The sequence below is a fragment of the Ostrea edulis genome, chromosome 3 (assembly GCF_947568905.1).
Source record: "Ostrea edulis chromosome 3, xbOstEdul1.1, whole genome shotgun sequence".
Lineage (NCBI taxonomy): Eukaryota > Metazoa > Mollusca > Bivalvia > Ostreida > Ostreidae > Ostrea > Ostrea edulis.
In genome coordinates, this window is record NC_079166.1 from 46,452,142 (window position 1) to 46,472,643 (window position 20,502).

Consider the following 20,502-nt stretch of genomic DNA (forward strand, 5'->3'; position numbering starts at 1 on the left):
GTTATAGCAATTTATTATTATTTTTTTTTTACGGAAAACTGGTGTTGGATGTCAATGAAAAGTGTGCAGATGAAATCCACTCATCGTTCAGTTACAATATTTTAAGATTGGTGTTAGATTCGTGGTTCATTACACAAGTGTAGCAAGCTTAAGTATGCGAGCGGATCTAACATCTAATTTAATGAGATTGCGTTATGTAACGAACTAAATGAGCGGATCTAACATCTAATTTAATGAGATTGCGTTATGTAACGAACTAAATGAGCGGATCAAACGATCTAATTCTATCAAGTATTGAAAGTCTTGAAGTACTCCAAAAATTCATTTGAAAGAAAGACTACTTTCTTCACTTTAGGAGACAGAGTGCAGATTTGGGGTTGTCACTTCCCATTACTAATCGTCTGCGTATGCATTGTTACCGCATTTCTTAATTTTACATTCCTGTACAAAACGAAGTTATGAGTGCTCCTTTGAGAGAAAACAAAACTTGAAACTGTGATTGAAAAAAAAGGCATTTTTAAAAATGGGTCATTGCTTCAATAAATGCAAATTAGTCGTTGGTATCAGTTTGTTGACCCTATATGCAGTCGATTTCTCTCGTTGTGCTGTCTGAACGAATGACAAGAAGGGTAAACTGCAATCTTCGAGTAAAAGACAGCTCTGCTAATATGATGTGACCTTGGGCATTATACAGGATCCTCGTAAACAAACCTGGTGTTTTCCCATCTCTTTTGTTATTTTTCACGCAAAATTACCCGCCATCACCCACATCAGACACTGACATCAAAGACCGACTAAGTATTTAACCACAAGAGCTGTCAAACTGATGATTTCTGCAGTTTATCAATTTCGGAGAAACTTACAAACTTTTTTGAATTAGAATATTTCATTTCCATACCGAAAGAAATATTTCTAACAGCTTTAACATGTCATAGTTCTTTCAGAATCTTTGGGTAGCTCGTATAGTGTAAATTGCATGTTGTCAGGCCACGAGAACTTAATCTCCGTTTGTCTGTCACTAGTGTGGGTTATCACTTTATTGTTTGTGACAGGAGACGTTATAAACACGTGTTAATGGACGAGGTACAAAGGATTGCCACAGAATCACGATGTGAAGGCGCACCGGGGTTAACGCATAAGTGTTCCTAAGGATCGCATATTCTTTATACCACAACGCACATTACTAATTAAAAGGCTTTGATCATTTAATTAAGGTGTGATTGATTTGTGTAGTATTTTATTCATGTATATATGTTCACTTTTCCAATGTGTTTGCGTTTTTGTAATGATTGTCATTTTCTCATGAATGCGTTGTGCATTGATTGATTGAATATTGTTTAACGCCCCACTCGAGAATATTTCACTCATATGGAGACGTCACCACTGCCGGTGATGGGCTGCAAAATCTAGGCCTATGCTCGGCGCTTATCGCCATTGAGCAGGGAGGGTTCTTTATCGTGCCACACTTGCGTTGTGCACAGTTGTAAACAATCCGTGTACGAATACAGATAAATATATAATACGTACTACTTTTGACAACATGAATTTGATTTCAAAGGGATCGAGAACATGTTCAAATATGAAATAGATGGTTGTCTTTTTTATTTTAAATGTTTGTCTTTACAATGGAAAGTCTGCTTAGGTACACTGTACGCTGATTGTCCCTTTACTTTAATTGGAATAAAGGAAGTTTTGTTTCAGCAATCTAGTGAAACCATGACGCAAAATTTGAATTCTTCGAATGTTCTAAATTGATGAAGTTGAATATTTTAAAGAAACCTTTGTTCCTTCACTCTTACAAGTTACATATATAACCACAACAATTTTCTCCGTTGCCTTACGTGAGGTGTTGGAGCCAGTGGGAGCAGCTAAGCGTTGTTAGTTACTAAGCTGTTTGACTCATTTTGTCTAACCCGGCATCGTCAGTACCATAAGAATGTGGAAGTAGTTCTTAGTGAAACGGATACTCACTGAAAGAGAAAACGGGACACAATCAAGTGATCGAGGACTCGCCAGTAAGTAGCACTTTCTAAATATTTAAATTCACAAAGTGTTTTATTTTTTGCTTTGAAATCATTGTTAGACATATCTTATAAAGCTTCAAAATTTTAGTTAGTTTACTCGTTAGTTTCCGTCTGAATCACCGTTCCCTCATCCCACCCCTAAATCTAAATTGAAAGAAAGGCTACCGTCAATTATAAATTATATATGCGTATAATACTACGGATAGACATGCGTATACTATGTATAACATTCTATACCTAAGGTTCTGATAAATCTAAGACTCTGATTACAACATGTACTTATCGTAAATGCAAACCAAGCTTATACGGATGTACAATAACTGCAAAATCTTATGACGAGGCTTAAATATAGAAACATCGGGATCGAACCGTACTTTTCAATAAGTCTGCTACTCCATCTAGCGAATAAAAGTGCCTACAATTTTTTGGGATTATCATGAATATTGCAATATTTACGTATGTTTCGTCTTCGATAAACGTATATTGTTTTGATGTATATGTATTTTATTTCTCGATAGAAACTTTGACCTTGAACTTTACATACTTAAAACCTAGATTTTTATTTTTTTAAAAGAAAGAATTACAAATTTGAGGAATAAATGTATAGTTTGGATAATTAAAGAAGTATGAAGTAATGGAATGATGTGATAAATCGTGGACGCAAGTTGCCTCCGTTCTTTCATCGTACATATGTATTTATATCCCGTAAGGCATGTATTTCTTAAGCGAAAGTATTCTTATATTGTGTTTTTACATGATGACTACACACTTCACCCTTAATAATATAGAATTGATCTCCTCCCACAGGTCCTGTTATACGTCACACGATGTCTCGCACGTACTCGCTATTGGAATGGACGTGCACTCTGATCGTTACTATATGTGTCTGGCATTCTGTCTTGGCAGGTAATTCCATACTTAAATAATGGTTATATTTCATTAAAGAAACGGTAAATTCAGCTGACAGACATGCTATAACAGTTGAACACTTATGAAAGAAAGGCAAATATTTTACATACTGTGACACGAGAAAATTTGGCGCGCCATTAGATTTAGCGCCTTTGGCGCAAGTGACTTTTTGCGCCAAAATTGGAATGGTGTCAACGAGTTTTCATTTCAAAAATATTTTTCTAAAAGCTGCAGGCCATTTTGTTGTTGACTACAAGCATCCGCATACATAATGTCGGAAGGTCAGGGTAAATTGTATACACACTAAAAGTGATGTATATCATTTGAATATTGCTAAATAAACAGGGGTCAAATAATTTACGGAGGTTTGTATACTCATCATTTGTACATGTGTGAAAACATTCTGAAAGATTTTACAAATTGTACATGTTAACAAGGGTTCAAACATTTGTCAAGTAATGTAATTCAATCATCCTCCTTCACCATGTTGTAGCTGCTTTAAAAACATTAAATGGGTAAGCCAACTGGCAAAACAATGCCTGTCTATATATCAAAACATCAGTCCCGGAGATTCTGTCTATATATACCAAAACATCAGTCCCGGAGATTCTGTCTATATGTCAAAACATCAATCCCGGAGATTCTGTCTATATATACCAAAGCATCAAGCCCGGAGATTCTGTCTATATATACCAAAGCATCAAGCCCGGAGATTCTGTCTATATATACCAAAGCATCAAGCCCGGAGATTCTGTCTATATATACCAAAGCATCAAGCCCGGAGATTCTGTCAATATATACCAAAGCATCAAGCCCGGAGATTCTGTCTATACATACCAAAACATCAAGCCCGGAGATTCTGTCTATACATACCAAAACATCAATCCCGGAGATTCTGTCTACATATACCAAAGCATCAGTCCCGGAGATTCTGTCTATATATCAAAACATCAAGCCCGGATATTCTGTCTATATATACCAAAACATCAGTCCCGGAGATTCTGTCTATACATACCAAAGCATCAAGCCCGGAGATTCTGTCTATATGTCAAAACATCAGTCCCGGAAGCCCTGTTATATGTACATAATTCCGCTTTTTAGTTTTTGAGCTATTATAATTCTTCATCGAATCCACCTATTTTATTGAATTATACAGTTGTCAAAGCTATTAGTTTCGTATGATACATCAAGCTATTATGTTTTTGCAGTGCATTTACTGGTTGTTGATTTTTTTTTTTAAATCAAAACATTTCAAATGTCTTTTATTTGTTTCAGCGGACAGAGGCTATGGTGTACAATTTGGTAAAAAGGAGGGCGCCAGAGGTGAGATGTTAAAAAAGATATGTGTAGTTTCCTGTCAGTGAGTTAGGTTTAACTTGGAATATTGTAAAGTTTTCTCCCACATGTGTGTACAATGCAATTTTGATTTCTCTAGATATATGTAAGGCAAAATATATACATGTATATCATAGACTAAAGGCTATGTCACACAGCCACTACGTACAATTTGCCTATATTCCACGGATGAAATTTGGTCATACGTGAATATACGTGGAAAAATTGAGAAAAGTTGGGGCCTTTATTTGAAATTTTGACAGATGTATCACGAATGAACCACGTTAAAACCATGGAAGAAGTACGAATAAACCACGCAAAGAACACGTAAATCTACGTAAAAGCCAAGTCTGGCCCAACCGTGCGCGATTATTGCGATGTTTATTTGCAATTCATTAGTGATTCGTGCGTCAATTACATATTTTTAACGCGATATGTGCGCCGTATACTCGATATAAAAGTGATACACCTGTGGTACATGCGTGAAAGGTTCGTTAAACATACTTGGACCGATCGTGGAGAGCCAAAAATTTGCGTATGCATCTCGCAAAAAGCACGCACAAATGCGTAAGATTTACGTAACGTTTACGTAAGAATTGCGCATAAACTACGTAAAATACGCATAAACTGCATAAGATACGCATAAACTGCGTAAATCTCAACCGACCAAAAAGCAGCTAAAAACTGAAATCATGTAAAAACCCGTCTGCCGAAACCCTCGACGGACATCTGCGCACATCGACAAATGAAAAACGCATGAAACACTTATGAATTACGTATATCGTGCATGTATCACGAATGACCAAAATTCCATGCGTGGAATATGCGCAAATTGTACGTAGTGGCTGTGTGACAAAGCCTCAAGGTAATACTAGTACACCGGCTGGTTATCATAAAATTAAATCTTCGATGAAATTAGCATACCGATGTAAATACCTACATTGCTTATCATTGTAGATTGTACTGGACAATGTAATCGCCTTGGAATTACATACAAAGCAGGAGAAAAGTTCTCTTACACTGAAGGATGCACCAAGTACAACTGTGAGTGTCGCTGTAATGGATGGTATGACTGTCCACGAGAAAAGAACGAGAACGTTTGCGGGAACCAGAACACTTATCGACAAGGTTCTTCTGGTCAAAATTGCAAGGAATGTAACGTCCATGGTGTGTTATTTCCCAGTAACGCTCCATTTAACTTCAACCGCGGATGTCGTGAAATGAGCCAGTGTCATTGTCACTGTGACGGTTTCTGGAACTGTACACGGGGACGGGATATCTGTCGTAACACCTTCATTACTCAGCTCTCCGGTGGTGGGAGCGGTTATTCCTCGGCGTCATACAGCGCTGGAGGGTCATCATCGCAGAGCAGTGGGTCTTTTAGCCAACGTTCTGGTGGTTATTCAGGTGGTTCATCATCTTTGAGCGGATCATCCTCCAGTGGTAATTCATTGAGAGGTGGCGGTGCAGGCAGCAATTTTGGAGATGCTAATTCGAGATGTAAACAGTGTTTGGTATCGGAAAATAGACTAGAAAATCCAAACAAATATTTTAAATATCGAAATGGATGTTCCGAATGGGAGAGCTGCTTCTGTAACTGCGCAGGTGAATGGAACTGTGACCACAGAACATACAAGAAAATATGTGAGCAGGGAAGCGGTAGTGGTGTGGACCTAAATGCTGGCTCGTGTGCACCATGTGACGTTTACGGTAAGATCCAGCTTGGAAACACAGACTTCGTACACAGAAATGGATGTCATGAGTGGACAAACTGTCATTGCTCATGTGATGGGTCATTTTACTGTACCAACACCAGCTACCGGTGGGCGTGTGACAACATATGTCGCGAATGTGCAGTAGATGACAGGCGAATAGCTGGTAATACTGAGTTTTCCCACACTGTTGATTGCATAACGTATGACCCCTGTCAATGTCATTGCAATGGATCGTGGTCCTGTCCTCCTCAGACAGGAAAGTGGACGTGCACAGATCGATGTCGGGAGTGTGAAGTAGGCACAAATAGATATCGAGGGAACAGTGAGTTCCAGCATAAGGAGGGATGCTGGGAATGGGACCACTGTCAATGTCGTTGTAATGGATCCTGGAAGTGCCCTAAAGAACATGCCAAATGGACGTGTACACAGCAATGTAGAGACTGTGTGTTAGACAATCAAACTTATTCAGGCAATTCCCCTTTTACGTTTGAGCGAGGAGACTGTTACAGATTTCATTGTCAGTGTGGGTGTAATGGTTCCTATGAATGTCCTTCTGAGAAAACTGAAAATACGTGCTTGATTGATCCCAACACCGGATGTTACCCTTGTGATGTACACGGTAAATCGTACAAAGGCCAATCCGTGTTCAACCACACCGACGGCTGCATACAATACAGCGACTGTATATGTAATTGTAATGGTTTCTGGGAGTGCCCCGGATCAAAAGCCGTAGACACTTGTCACCCACATACACCAGGTAGTTGTTATCAATGTGATGTCAACGGGAACAAGGTAGCCGGTGGGTCACATTTTAATCTTGCGGATGGAGACTGGCGATTTGACTGTGAATGTTACTGTAACGGAGACTGGCATTGCTCAGCGGAAGCCATCTATACTGGCCATACATCTGATCAACTTGCCGGACATTGCAAAGATTGCTATTTTCTCGGACGCCGACATACCAGCAGGACTTCTTTTGACAGCCAATGGGGATGTATCAAATACAAATGTCAGTGTAATTGTGATGGAAAGGTAGAATGTCCGGTAGAACAAGCTTCGAGTGTTTGTTCATCAGATAGACATTATTTTCAAGAGTTCCATATGAAGTCTTTGAGTAGCATACCATCACAATTTTGTTCATCTTGTAAAATCAATGATCACTTCTTCCCTGGAAATTCCCAGTTTGAATACGTTGACGGATGTCATCGACATATGCTGAGGTGTTACTGTAATTCTGGGTATAGGGTTGCCAAAAAAATCATTGACTCATGCGTAGAAAGTATCCTGTCAGGAACTATAAAGTACTCAAAGACTTCAGCCGTCTTCCTTTCTGTGACGAACAAATGTAACCGGAAATGCATCGTAAATGGCATTGAACACGCACCTAGGTCGTCCTTTGATATAAATCTCGGGTGTTCAACGTACCGCTGTCAATGTGCATGCAACGGTCTTCCTCAGTGTCAAGCTCCTGTGGATACCTTATGTAATCTGAAAATAAAAGTCATCAGCAGCACGAGAATAACAGGTGGATCAAGTAGTTCATCACATATCAGTGGTGGACATGTCCAGTCTGGTGGATCAACTGTTGTCAGTGGTGGAAGCCATTCTAGTAGGAGAGTTATAACAGGTGGGAGTCAATCTAGTGGTTCTGTTGTAACGGGTGGAAGTAGGAGAGTTATAAGCGGAAGTAGTCATTCCTCTGGTGGAAGAGTTGTAAGTGGTGGAGGTCACACCTCAAATACTAGGATAGTTAGTGGCGGATCTCGAGTCGTCAGTGGCGGATCTCGAGTTGTTAGTGGCGGATCTCGAGTTGTCAGCGGAGGAACAACGGTTGTCTCGGGAGGAGGAAGTCACTCAAGAGTGATACAGAGAAGGATTGTGTCAACGACAGGCGGTGGACATTCGGTCGTAAGAGGAGGATCGTCATCAGTAGTCGTCAGTAAGTGTTATTCCTATGTAAAGTTTTCAGTGAATTAACATTTTCAGAAGATAAAAATAAATTGTTTTTACTTTCATTGAATTAACATTTTCACACACACACACACACACACACACACACACACACACACACACACACACACACACACACACACACACACACACAATAAATTAACATTTTCAGAAGATAAAAATATGTGTAGATCAAAATAGACTTTTTCTTTCAATAGGAGAGAGTGGTTCAGCTCATAGTAATTGCCAATTTTGTGTCGTGGAAGGCAAACGATATCATGGCATGGCTGTATTTGATTACAAACGAGGGTGTATTCGATACAGGTGTCAATGTGATTGCAAAGGTTATGCGATCTGTAGGGCAGTAAGTGTGCATGAATGTCTCAACCAGGGAAGCCAGTGCAAACCTTGTTATGTAGAAAACAAAAGATATGATGCGAATTCCCGATTCACTTTTGATAAAGATTGTCAGAGAACATCATGTCGGTGTGAGTGTGATGGCATGGCAACATGCGTCAGGACACAAATTTTAGGATGTACGCATCATGATGGCTGTAGGTCATGCGTCTATAATGGTGTCACCAGAGAACCTAATACCCAATTCCACATCGACAGAACTTGTGAAAGAACTGTCTGCCAGTGTGATTGTAATGGACATGTTCAGTGTTCTTCTCCTGTTCGCACATGCGCACAACCTAAAACATGCGGCGGATGTACAGTTGAAGGGCATTACAGGCCTCCAAAATCTCAATTTACACTTACTCGAGGAGGATGGAGAATGCCATGCACCTGTCAATGTGACAATCATTACACATGTGACCGAGATAAGGCTGAATATATCCGCGATGGTCCTGATGTTCATGGCAAATGCAAGTCGTGTACAGTTGATGGTAAAGTTCATCCATCGGAATCCAAATTTGAGAGAGAGCAGGACTGCTATAGATACCGTTGCCAGTGTTTTTGTGACGGAAGTCATCACTGTGTTAGTACTGGAACATACATCTGCTCCCAACCTACCACCACCACCGCAGCACCACACGTAGAACACAATCACTGCAAAGCCTGCAGTGTTGGAGGCACAGAGTATCCCTCTGAAAAACCTTTCACACTGGCCCGAGGCTGTAAGAGGTACTCTTGTGAATGCTATTGTAGTGGTCGCTATGGGTGTAGGGATTCAGGAGAGAATACTTGTCACAATCACCCTAAAACCACGACTCCACAACCAACTTGCACTAAATGTCACGTTCAAGGAAAAGACTATTCTCCAAACACCAAGTAAGCAACATACATCACAAAACTAGTAAAAGGGTGATTTACTCTGTCTTAGATATTGTGTAAAAAAAATTATTTAATATTTGGTATCGCTTGGTATTTTTGACACCACTTAAAGATGGCTACACACAAAAATCATATTTGTTTTTGACAGGTTCACAATTGTATATGACAAATGTCACGTGCTTCATTGCAATTGTGCTTGTGATGGCAGTCACGATTGTGATCGAGAGGTTACGAATGTCTGCGACCATGGTCAACGTTGTACTCCATGCACTGACAATGGCGTCACACATCAGTAAGTTTTTCACATATACTTGAACTCTTAAGTACGATTGAAAGTCAGACTTGCCGAAAACCCTATCACTGGCACAAGTAATGAATCATTACCGAGCAAGGATATAGATCTGTGGGTGTTACCAGGAGCACTGGTAGTTAATGTATTTGCATGATAAAAAAAATGTAAGGGTAAGACACTCTTTTTTAGACAACTTTGGGTTTTAGGCTTTGTAGATGTTTCTCAATTGATATGACGCGATAATTCTTTCATATATACTTAACCTTTAGATTCGCTACCATTGAACCGGATATAAGACGGTTTAACATCATTCTTCAGCAATAACAGAGTGTCCAATGTCTTTTCCTTCGAAGAACGGCAGTGGAACGAAACGAATCAATCAATTTTGATTTCTCGAGTCGAATGAGAAACACCAACCGAGTCCAAAACCCAGCTTTTCCACCTATTGTCTGTCTGCCAGTCCGTGTGTTCGTAAACTTTTCACATTTCCAGCACCGCTGGGTCAATTTCAATCAAACTTAAACATAATCCTTGTGTTAGGGGGAATCAAGTTTGTTCAAATGAAGGGACAGACATACAATAGGTGCAGAAAAGGTCACTTGAGCTTTCATCTCAGGTGACCTACTTTTTGGCAAAGTCGGGTTTTGGACTCGGTGGGTGTTTCTCATTCAAAAGAGAGATAATCACGAACGGGCAAAGACGGGGTGTTATCATTTTAAAATCTCCTCAAGAACCGTAGCGGAATCATAGCCAGGAAAGTTGAAATTCACATGAAAGCTTCCAGACATGGTGCCCATTTAAGTTTGTTACAATCATGGTCCCTGAGTGTATGGTGGGATCACAATAGGGAATTACATGCGAATGTTTAGGGAAAATCTTTTTAAGACCCACTGGGTCAGAAAAGTTGAAATTTACACAAAAGCTTCCTAATATAGAATAGACTCCGGATTCTTCAAATCATAGATATATTGGAAAATAGTTTAGAATCCTCTTTTCAAGAGGGAAAATAGTTTAGAATCTTCTGTTTAAGAACAACAGGATCATGATAAGTCATGTTAATATGCAAGCTTTCTTAGGTAGAGCAAATTCGAGTTTGTTCACATTGTTGCCTACTGACATAGAGTGGGACCACAATATAGATTCAAACTTTTACATGGGGATTTATAGAGAAATATCTTTAAAAATCTCAACAACAACAGGGCAATGATTAGTCATATAGATTTCTTAAGGCAAGGCCATGATCTATGACCTTGTGACCTTGGTCTTATCCAGAATAGCAATGTCATGTTAGGCATATGGGTGCTGAGGCATCTCCATATTATGTGAATTCATTTTCAGATGTGTAGTAACCCTTTGGGGCTAGGTTGGGGTCAAATTTGTTTGGGGTAATAAAGATTGAAAATAAAATCAATAAAAATCACAACAGCTGAACAATGACATGGCCAAGGAGACGCAGGTGAGCGATTTGGCCCATGGGCCTATTGTTTAATCATGCATTACGTTAACATCCAGAGCCCATGGGTGCTACTAAGAAATTTCTACTGAAAGCGATGATGTCGATTTTTCCCACTCTTGTGCTAGGGCTGCATGATTGCTCTACTTGGTTGTTTTATTACGCTCTTGCAATAGTGCTAATTTGAAATTAAACTAAATAAAAGAATCGCACTAGTGTATTCTCTGAAATGATAAAATGAAATGGAGGCAAATTGTGTAGACGGGTAGTGAAGGCGCATAACAGATGATATTGGTTCTTCTACTAGTGCTTCAAATACCGTATAGCGGGTTTTTCCGCGAGGTGATAAATTTGGCTTATTTTAGCGGTTAGATAGCTTTCCGCCAAAATTTTACTCGCCAGATATGCACCCCACTGCGACTTCATTATTTGCAAGAGAGATAACTCTTTCTTGTCCGCCAAAATTTATTCTGCTAAAATTATGAGCCAGAAAATCGCAAAAAAAATTTAACCGTGGAAAAAAACCCGCTATATGGTACTAGATAAAACTTAACTTTGAACGATTCCGGAGGTTGTGAATGTAATGAGAGAAAAAACCCATAGTCACTATCTATATTCTTGAATTTTTTCGCCCCTTTTCGTCATTGAGCAATATATTATAAATTATAAAATGGGGATGAATTTAAAAGAGCATGTGACTCTTAATTTGCAAAGGGAATTGGAAGGATTTAAATTGTTAATTGTGTGAGGTTGAAAATAGTACATGGCGAAATTCCCCCTGTAATAAATCTGTTTCTGTTCTGTGACAGATCTGGTGAACGGTATCGCCGAGTAGAGAACTGCGTGGAGTATCAATGCGAATGTCGGTGTGACGGAAGTCCGCAGTGTAGTGCCCTTCGCCGTACCTGTGAAGACAGGCCAAAGTGTCGACCCTGTACCATTCCGGACGGCCATCAGCACCAGTAAGTCAAAATCAGTGCTGAAATGTTAGAACTGCATGTGCTTTCCACAGCGCGCTTGGTACTTTTGATATGGGAAGTTATATAATGCAAGGATTTACTGATTTATGTTTGAAAACTCGACAAGACCTTTATCAAATAGTGATACAGAATGTCAATAAAGCTGAAAATTGACTGTAAGTTGTTTAACATCCCATTTGAAAAACAAAATCACTCATTTAGAAAAGTCACCAGCTTCAACTGAGATGCCAACATTTTTACCTGCATAGCGCTCAATGCTAGATAGGTTCTTTATCACACCAACGCCTACCATGACATAGGACCTCCATATTAAAGTCATATCAGAAAGACCTGCAACTTTCACTCTCTAGGTGAAAAAACCCAGTCAACACCGGCACATTTATGAAAATTCGAAGAACTCGAACAAACAGTGATCAATCTCATAAATTCTACAGTGTATAAAGAATATAAAAGCACAAACACAGACCCCTCATTCTACCAGAATTGGAATCGGGTGCCTAGGAGGAATATTTATCCCCTGTTGACCGGTCACACTCACCGTGAGCAGGTAAACGGAGTAATCCACAGTCAAAATCAACCTGTTATGTTTGAGGTGCCGAGATTAAGGAAACATGACAATAAATCCTAAGGTCATGCAGTGTATCTAAGACTAGCATGTTAGATATACCATGTAGGATTATCATCTTTAAAGTTCTGTTCATGTACATCTGAACAAAGTAGTGAATTCGATGGGAAGCTACAATATATGGCATATAAAATGTTCTGTAAAGTATTAACTTAGATATGTATGCATCAAATAATGTGTTCCTTAACCAAAGGACTGGCCCATCCACAGGCAATTGCATCGCTTGGGGTAGAATTTACTATATAAATATATAGTAAATTCGACCCCCAAGCGACGCAATTGCCCGTGGGCCAATCTCGACATAAGCTATACAAACTCTTGTCTTTTTGCAAATTATTTCAGACCAAATACTCAGTTTGTGTACGACAAAGACTGTTATCGATTTACATGTGAATGCGGATGCAATGGAACTTACGTTTGTCCTGCAGAGAAAACTAGAAGAATATGTCCCGAGACCACTACAGCAACGCCTCGTTGTCGACCCTGCACTGATCCCACTGGACGACGCCAACGGTATGTTTTAGTGCTGTTATACACACTGTGTTGTGCTCCTGATCTAACACAATTGATAGACGCTGTAATTTATGTCATATTTACAGATATACATGGTATTATCTCTTTTTGTACTCAGAATCTCGGAGTTGTATTATTTTCCGTTGACTACATACATGTATGAATTACACATTCCCCTCAAAATATGGATTATCATTTTCTTGTTCGCAGGCAATTAAGTTCTTCATATCTGATGAATGCTTGACACAAATCAAATAACACCAAAATTTAAGAAGTTTGCTTTAGATAAAAGTATGACCCCACGTATACATGTATTTCATTTCAGGGGAAACAGTCGTTTCACATACGACAAGGATTGTCATCAGCATAGCTGTTTCTGCGCATGTGACGGACGTTATGATTGTCCAGCAGAACAGACTAGAAGAATATGTCCCGAGACCACTACAGCAACGCCTCGTTGTCGACCCTGTACTGATCCCACTGGACGACGTCATTCGTATGTTTTAGTTCTGTTGCACTCACTGTGTTCATGATTGCAGACCCTCCGAACATATGGATACCCTTGATATGTATAACAGAGAGAGGAACTCCTATTATACTGAGGGTACCCAATTTCGGGAATAAATACCGACATTGGATACTGCATTATATACATATATTTACATTTGCAACTGTTTTCTCCTACATAACACTATTACGAGTAATACGTATTTATTTCTGGATAAATCTACTACGGGGTCAACAGAGGTCACGGCTGTGCGTATGAACATTTGTTAAAAGTAGGTAACAGGTACTACTTTTACTAAGGCAATACACATCTAGCAATCGCTCTCACTTACTACAGAAATCTTTCAATAGATGAAATCAACATCACAATATGTATTTACGGTTTTATTTGTATTCCAAGCAGTGAACTTTCATCAATAATTGATAAAAACATTTCTGTAAACAATGTCTTTAGTTACTAGCCTACTAGGCCTAATGTATGTCTAAAATTTCGTCTGCTACAACTTCACCCTGGTCCTCGGTGATGCGGAATTGTACTTACTGCTAGACGATGACATTAGGCTTTAGCAAAAAGGTCATTCACAGGATGTATGGCCGATAAGTCGTCAAAGTGCATTAAGACCTACACACCACACTGCTTCCGTGCCACAGCAGCCATAGTGCTTGATGTCGGTTTCCAAGTTTATGTCGGGACATCGAAGCGAGGCGTCGTTAAAAACCTATTACAAAAAATTATCGAGTCAAAAGAAGCGTTCAGTGAGCTCATGTTTATCAACAATTACATATCCAAATCCAAACCGTCCCTTACCTTCGTGCAGTTCCACATTCTCTGCGATGTTCAGTTCTTTCCGGAGATTCATCTGAGCTGCGTCCTCTGTCCTGTCTATAAAAGATTTGCCTACACCTGACGACTGCCGCCCTGTTCTTCATGTTCCTCCATCTCAGTCTTCTGTTAACTCCGCAATATCCACAGAATATCTTTCAAAGTCGGTCTTCAACGTCTTCACTTTTCAAAAGTCAAAGCGCATCACAACTCTAAGTGTAACACTGCGCATCCCCGTTTAAATCATAATCCCCCCACCCCCTAAAATTAGACATATGGAAGAGTTTTCCATTATATACTCCCGAGTTAATGTATAAGTATATGTTGATATACTTCCTTTCTAGCGTCTTAATAATTAAAACAGTTCTTCATTTTATAGAACTTTGTTTTGTGTTGTCGTCATTTTGAACATCTATGACGCTTCGTTGTGGACGTCAACAATTTGAAATGTATGGAAACGTGTTGTTAACACAATTCAGCAATGTTACCAACCAAAAATATAAATATAAGTAATAAGGTATCATTTAAAAATATTTATCGGGATATAAATACGGGTTGGTACATGATCAAATTTTCCATAAAGCCCTTCGGGCTTTATGGAATTTGATCACGTGACCAACCCGTATTTATATCCCGATAAATATTTTTAAATGATACCTTATTTCTTAAATGTAGCTTTCGATTTGTACATAACATAACTTATCTAGAAATACTCGAAACTGGCGTACGGCTGCTTGGCACTCCATTAGTTCACGTGTACACAGACAGTATTTACTTAAGAAATAAGGTATCATTTAAAAATATTTATCGGGATATAAATACGGGTTGGTCACGTGATCAAATTCCATAAAGCCCGAAGGGCTTTATGGAAAATTTGATCATGTACCAACCCGTATTTATATCCCGATAAATATTTTTAAATGATACCTTATTACTTATATTTACATTTTTGGTCGGTAACATTGCTGAATTGTGTTAACAACACGTTTCCATACATTTCAAATTGTTGACGTCCACAACGAAGCGTCATAGATGTTCAAAATGACGACAACACAAAACAAAGTTCTATAAAATGAAGAACTGTTTTAATTATTAAGACGCTAGAAAGCAAGTATATCAACATATACTTATACATTAACTCGGGAGTATATAATGGAAAACTCTTCCATATGTCTAATTTTAGGGGGTGGGGGAATTATGATTTAAACGGGGATGCGCAGTGTTACACTTAGAGTTGTGATGCGCTTTGATTTTTGAAAAGTGAAGACGTTGAAGACCGACTTTGAAAGATATTGTGTGGATATTACGGAGTTAACAGAAGACTGAGATGGAGGAACATGAAGAACAACAGGGCAGCAGTCTTCAGGTGTAGGCAACTCATTTATAGACAGGACAGAGGACGCAGCTCAGATGAATCTCCGGAAAGAACTGAACATCGCAGAGAATGAGGAACTGCACGAAGGTAAGGGACGGTTTGGATTTGGATATGTAATTGTTGATAAACATGAGCTCACTGAACGCTTCTTTTGACTCGATCATTTTTTGTGATAGGTTTTTAACGACGCCTCGCTTCGGTGTCCCGACATAAACTTGGAAACCGACATCAAGGCTGCTGTGGCACGGAAGCAGTGTGGTGTGTGTAGGTCTTAATGCACTTTGACGACTTATCGGCCATACATCCTGTGAATGACCTTTTTGCTAAAGCCTAATGTCATCGTCTAGCAGTAGGTACAATTCCGCATCACCGATGACCAGGGTGAAGTTGTAGCAGACGAAATTTTAGACATACATTAGGCCTAGTAGGCTAGTAACTAAAGACATTGTTTACAGAAATGCTTTTATCAATTATTGATGAAAGTCCACTGCTTGGAATACAAATAAAACCGTAAATACATTTTGTGATGTTGATTTCATCTATTGAAAGATTTCTGTAGTAAGTGAGATGTGTATTGCCTTAGTAAAAGTAGTACCTGTTACCTACTTTTAACAAATGTTCATACGCACAGCCGTGACCTCTGTTGACCCCGTAGTAGATTTATCCAGAAATAAATACGTATTGCTCGTAATAGTGTTATGTAGGAGAAAACAGTTGCAAATGTAAATATAATGTAATGGAGAACTACATTATATAACCTTCTGATAACATTTTAAAGTTGAAAAACTCACTTCAATTTCCAAAATGAATGTGTCAAATACATTTAGTTCGAATGGAGAATATCCCTTTCCTCAGCTGTACTTCGCAACCGTTGGCCGTGTGATCCAATCATACCGCTCCTTTACAGATGTGTAAAAACGGTCGTCGATTATGAAGTACAGGTTAGGATAAGGATAACTTTCTTCATTGGAACTATTTGACACATTCATTGTCGGTTGAGGGTATAATTCCAGGTATATTTCGTTTTAGGGAAAACAGTCGTTTCACATATAACAAGGATTGTCATCGCCATAGCTGTTATTGCGCGTGCGACGGAAGTTATCACTGTCCCACGGAAAATATCCGCAGGTTCTGTACGGACGACAGTAGTCAACGTCAGTGCAGACAATGCACGGATCCAACTGGGCGTCAACATCGGTAAGTGCACTGGGTATTTTCGTCTTGAATATTACGATCATTCGGGAGTCTTCCAATCGTACCGAGAGTTGTACGATTGATGAATTGAATGTTTAATAGAATGATTAGATGTTTGTCCTTTCGAGAATGTTTCACACATTTAGAAATGTAACTGGCTATAAGTGAAATGCTGCAAATTTAGACCTAAAACAGCTTGGCATTTAGAACCATGTCAGGATTTTTTTTATTCTTGCGCCTGCTTTTAAGGTTACTTTTTGAAAGATTTACAACATTCACTTCTTATGTCGAGCGTCTTGCTTCCAATCGCTACCTATTTTAACTACCGGTGCACAGCGTACTAGTATGTAAAACTTATACGGTACCAATTTTGATGCACCAGATGCGCATTTCGACAAATAATGTCTCTTCAGTGATGCTCAACTGAAATGTTTGAAATCCGAAATAACAAATCAATATTATGGAACATAATAGCATTTATGTTTAAAGCGTATATACGTGTCATTTGCCCTATTGGGGACCTCGTATAACTTTACCCCGTTGGGGGCCTCAAGTTTGTTAGCCAATCAATGGCTTGGATAGGCACGCGATAGCTTGTGTTTTGCACACGTTAGCCTTTTCATATACATGGGATTCAGTGAATACAAATTGTAAAGCGGATCAAAGTTTTTTCATTTTGTTCAACCCTCCACCACCCCAACTTTCCGTCCTCAATATGGAGGTTTACTCCGGTGCTATGCAATCTTTTTATATAGGCTTTTAATCATTTGGGTTGGCCTTATTTGTTCGCCATCTTTTTGCTCTGGGTTTGTTTTGATGAATTTTTATTTGTCATCTTATAGCGTAGCATTATTTAAGTTATTTTGTCTTCTTTGGGGGAAATCAGACTTTGAGTAATTTAGCTTTGCAGGTACTTTCATGTAGAATGTATTATCTGATTTCCCCCAAAATCTTATGTTGAAGATTTCTTTCGTCATTTGGTATTGTAATAAATGACAAATTTTCAATCTCAATCATTCTTTGTTCAGATATTTTATGACAGCAAAAACGAGCTACGGTGAGCAGAGTTTGGGTAATAGAAGCTGATAAACATAAATGAAGTTTTAGAGCTATTATAGGGAAAAACAGTGTGCCAAAAAAGTGGAGTTAAATTCGTCTAAGGATAAGAGCTATGCGTGAGGGAGATAATCCTTAATTTTGAAATGAATTTCTAAATTTTATAACAGCAATTAAATATACATCCGTATTTTCAAGCTAGTAACGAAGTACTTAGCTACTGGGCTGTAGAGACCCGCGGGGACTAACAGTCCACCAGCAGAGTATGTCATGTCAGCTCACAAGCACGGTAAGCGAGTGTTCTATATAGGGGTTAGCTACTACAGCAGATCTAAGGTGAAGTGCTATTTAGCAGTAATTTTATCGTGCCGACGCCTTCCCTGATACTAGACCTCTGGAAGCCTTGCCACCTTTACTTTCGAATGCCGAAGGAACAGTTGCTACCCTTTTTATGACTTTGATATGTCGCGACCGTGACTTGAGTAGTAAGAAGGAATTATTCATTCGTCATGCGCTCAGCTTTAAAGGTGAAAGTAGCATGATTTTGTTTGGAAGATACCTTAAATGGCATTAACTGTTTTGTAATCATATAGTAAACCAGAAATACAGAATGTTCTGTCTTACAATATCTATTACATTGTTGTTTCCTATCCCTTTCAGTTCAGGGGTTCAGTTTGTATACGACAAAGACTGTCATCGCTACACTTGCACATGCGATTGCAGTGGAAGGTACGATTGTCCCGCTGGGAAAACGGTAAATTTCTGTGACAGGGGACACGGCTCCACACATCTTGGTGATTCCATTAGCAGTGGTGGATCGGTACACCAAAGTGGTTCCACACATCATAGCAGTGGTGGATCAGTAGGCCAAAGTGGTTCCACACATCAGAGCAGTGGTGGATCAGTAGGCCAAAGTGGTTCCACACATCAGAGCAGTGGTGGATCAACATATCAAAGCGGATCTAGTCACAGCCATCTCTACCGGTATGGTTATACGTCTTCAAATCGCTATGGAGACACAGGCTGTTTCTATTGTGTCGCAGGTGGATCTCATCACAAACCAAACGAGCGTTTCCAATTTGATGACAATTGTTATCGATTTTCATGCGTTTGTGCTTGCAATGGAAGTTGGGAGTGTCCAGCATCTCAAACACAAGAAATCTGTCGCACCCACACCAACAACCAGGGTTCATCTTCCTGTAGGACGTGCACTGCCTATGGTAAAACCTATCCTAGTAATGATCGTTTCCAGTACGACAAGGATTGCTATAGGTTCAACTGTGATTGTTACTGCAATGGATCGTGGAACTGTCCAGCTGAACGTACAGAGAATATTTGCACACCAGAGACTGGGAAATGTAGAAATTGTCGCGTTCAGGGATACGACAGACAACCAAACTCCAGGTTCCAATTTGACAAGAACTGTTTCCGATACGATTGTGATTGTCATTGTAACGGGTCCTACTACTGTCCCGCCGAGAGAACAAGGGAAATACCCGGATGTGGAAGCCACCGTGCACAACAAGGCACAGAGCCTTGTCAGAATTGTCTGGTAGACGGACAAATCTATGAGTCGTTCTCTGACTTCAGTTACAACAAGGGATGCGTGAAATACAATTGTCGATGTCATTGCAATGGAAGCCACATTTGTTCGGAGGGAGAAAAGGGAAACATTTGCTCAAATGACAAGAACTGTAGTGACTGTGTGGTTAATGGTAGTCAATATCGGTCCGGCACCAAGTTTCAGTATATAAAAGGGTGTGCTGAATACGACTGTGATTGTTTCTGCGACGGAAGCTTTAATTGTCCACCAAGTCGCACCATCGACATCTGTAAGGACAAGCCAAAGTCGTGCACTGAATGCGAACATGCTGGCACCAAATATCCCGGAAATTCGGAGTTTGTAATTAAAGAAAAATGTTCCCAGATAGAATGTTCGTGCCAATGTGACGGGAAAATAACTTGTAAAGATGCCATTAATACATGCATAGATCGCGGTGATCTTGGTTGATTGGGGTGTTTTTTGTTCTAGGAGTTACATTGTGCAAGATTGTTTTTATATCTATGATTATGTTAAACATAAGTGTACATGTATAACGCAGCACGATTGGGATAAACAAGATTTTAAAACCACTAATGGAATGAAATGGTCTAATGCTGTTTTAAAATAAAGAATTTGTTTGTGTACCAGATGGATTTGTACAGTTAGCAATTGTTGACATTTGATGAACGTCTTGAATTGTGTAACTTTATACAACCTATGAATTGATATGCATTTGATTATGTACTTTTTTCTTTCAAAATTTTGAATTTTTCATCTCTATTGTTCTAAATCAATGCTTTTTTGTTTATATACATTTATATTAGATATTTCATAAAAAAAACTTTAAAGTGTATATAATTAATATCAATTCAAATGTAAAGGTTATACACGTATATGCACATCCTACAAATTATTGTAGAAAGACGACGA

The 20,502-nt window shown here is 39.1% G+C and overlaps 1 protein-coding gene and 1 long non-coding RNA gene across 2 annotated transcripts; one reads left to right on the plus strand and one right to left on the minus strand.

Moving 5' to 3' along the window:
* The first annotated feature begins 1,589 nt into the window (after nt 1–1,589).
* On the plus strand, nt 1,590–20,221 carry LOC125673344 (uncharacterized). The gene is made up of 11 exons (XM_048909889.2): nt 1,590–2,015; nt 2,832–2,930; nt 4,209–4,256; nt 5,226–7,922; nt 8,152–9,208; nt 9,360–9,503; nt 11,766–11,918; nt 12,904–13,074; nt 13,400–13,570; nt 16,809–16,976; nt 18,690–20,221. Exons 2-11 carry the CDS (start codon nt 2,852–2,854, stop codon nt 20,038–20,040), a joined length of 6,039 nt encoding a protein of 2,012 aa, XP_048765846.2. The 5' UTR covers nt 1,590–2,015; nt 2,832–2,851; the 3' UTR covers nt 20,041–20,221.
* Nucleotides 13,951–14,646, minus strand: LOC130052581 (uncharacterized). The gene is made up of 2 exons (XR_008800926.1): nt 14,390–14,646; nt 13,951–14,300 (listed from the first exon to the last, which is right to left on the minus strand). It is a non-coding gene; the product is annotated as an uncharacterized LOC130052581 (long non-coding RNA).
* Nucleotides 20,222–20,502: the final 281 nt, after the last annotated feature.

Excerpts from the sequence above, each read along its gene's own strand:
- LOC125673344 (XM_048909889.2), top strand. The coding sequence starts at position 2,852 with ATGTCTCGCACGTACTCGCTATTGGAATGGACGTGCACTCTGATCGTT. Across the intron at positions 9,504-11,765 it reads GACAATGGCGTCACACATCA|ATCTGGTGAACGGTATCGCC; the intron begins GTAAGTTTTTCA and ends GTTCTGTGACAG. Across the intron at positions 13,075-13,399 it reads CCCACTGGACGACGCCAACG|GGGAAACAGTCGTTTCACAT; the intron begins GTATGTTTTAGT and ends ATTTCATTTCAG.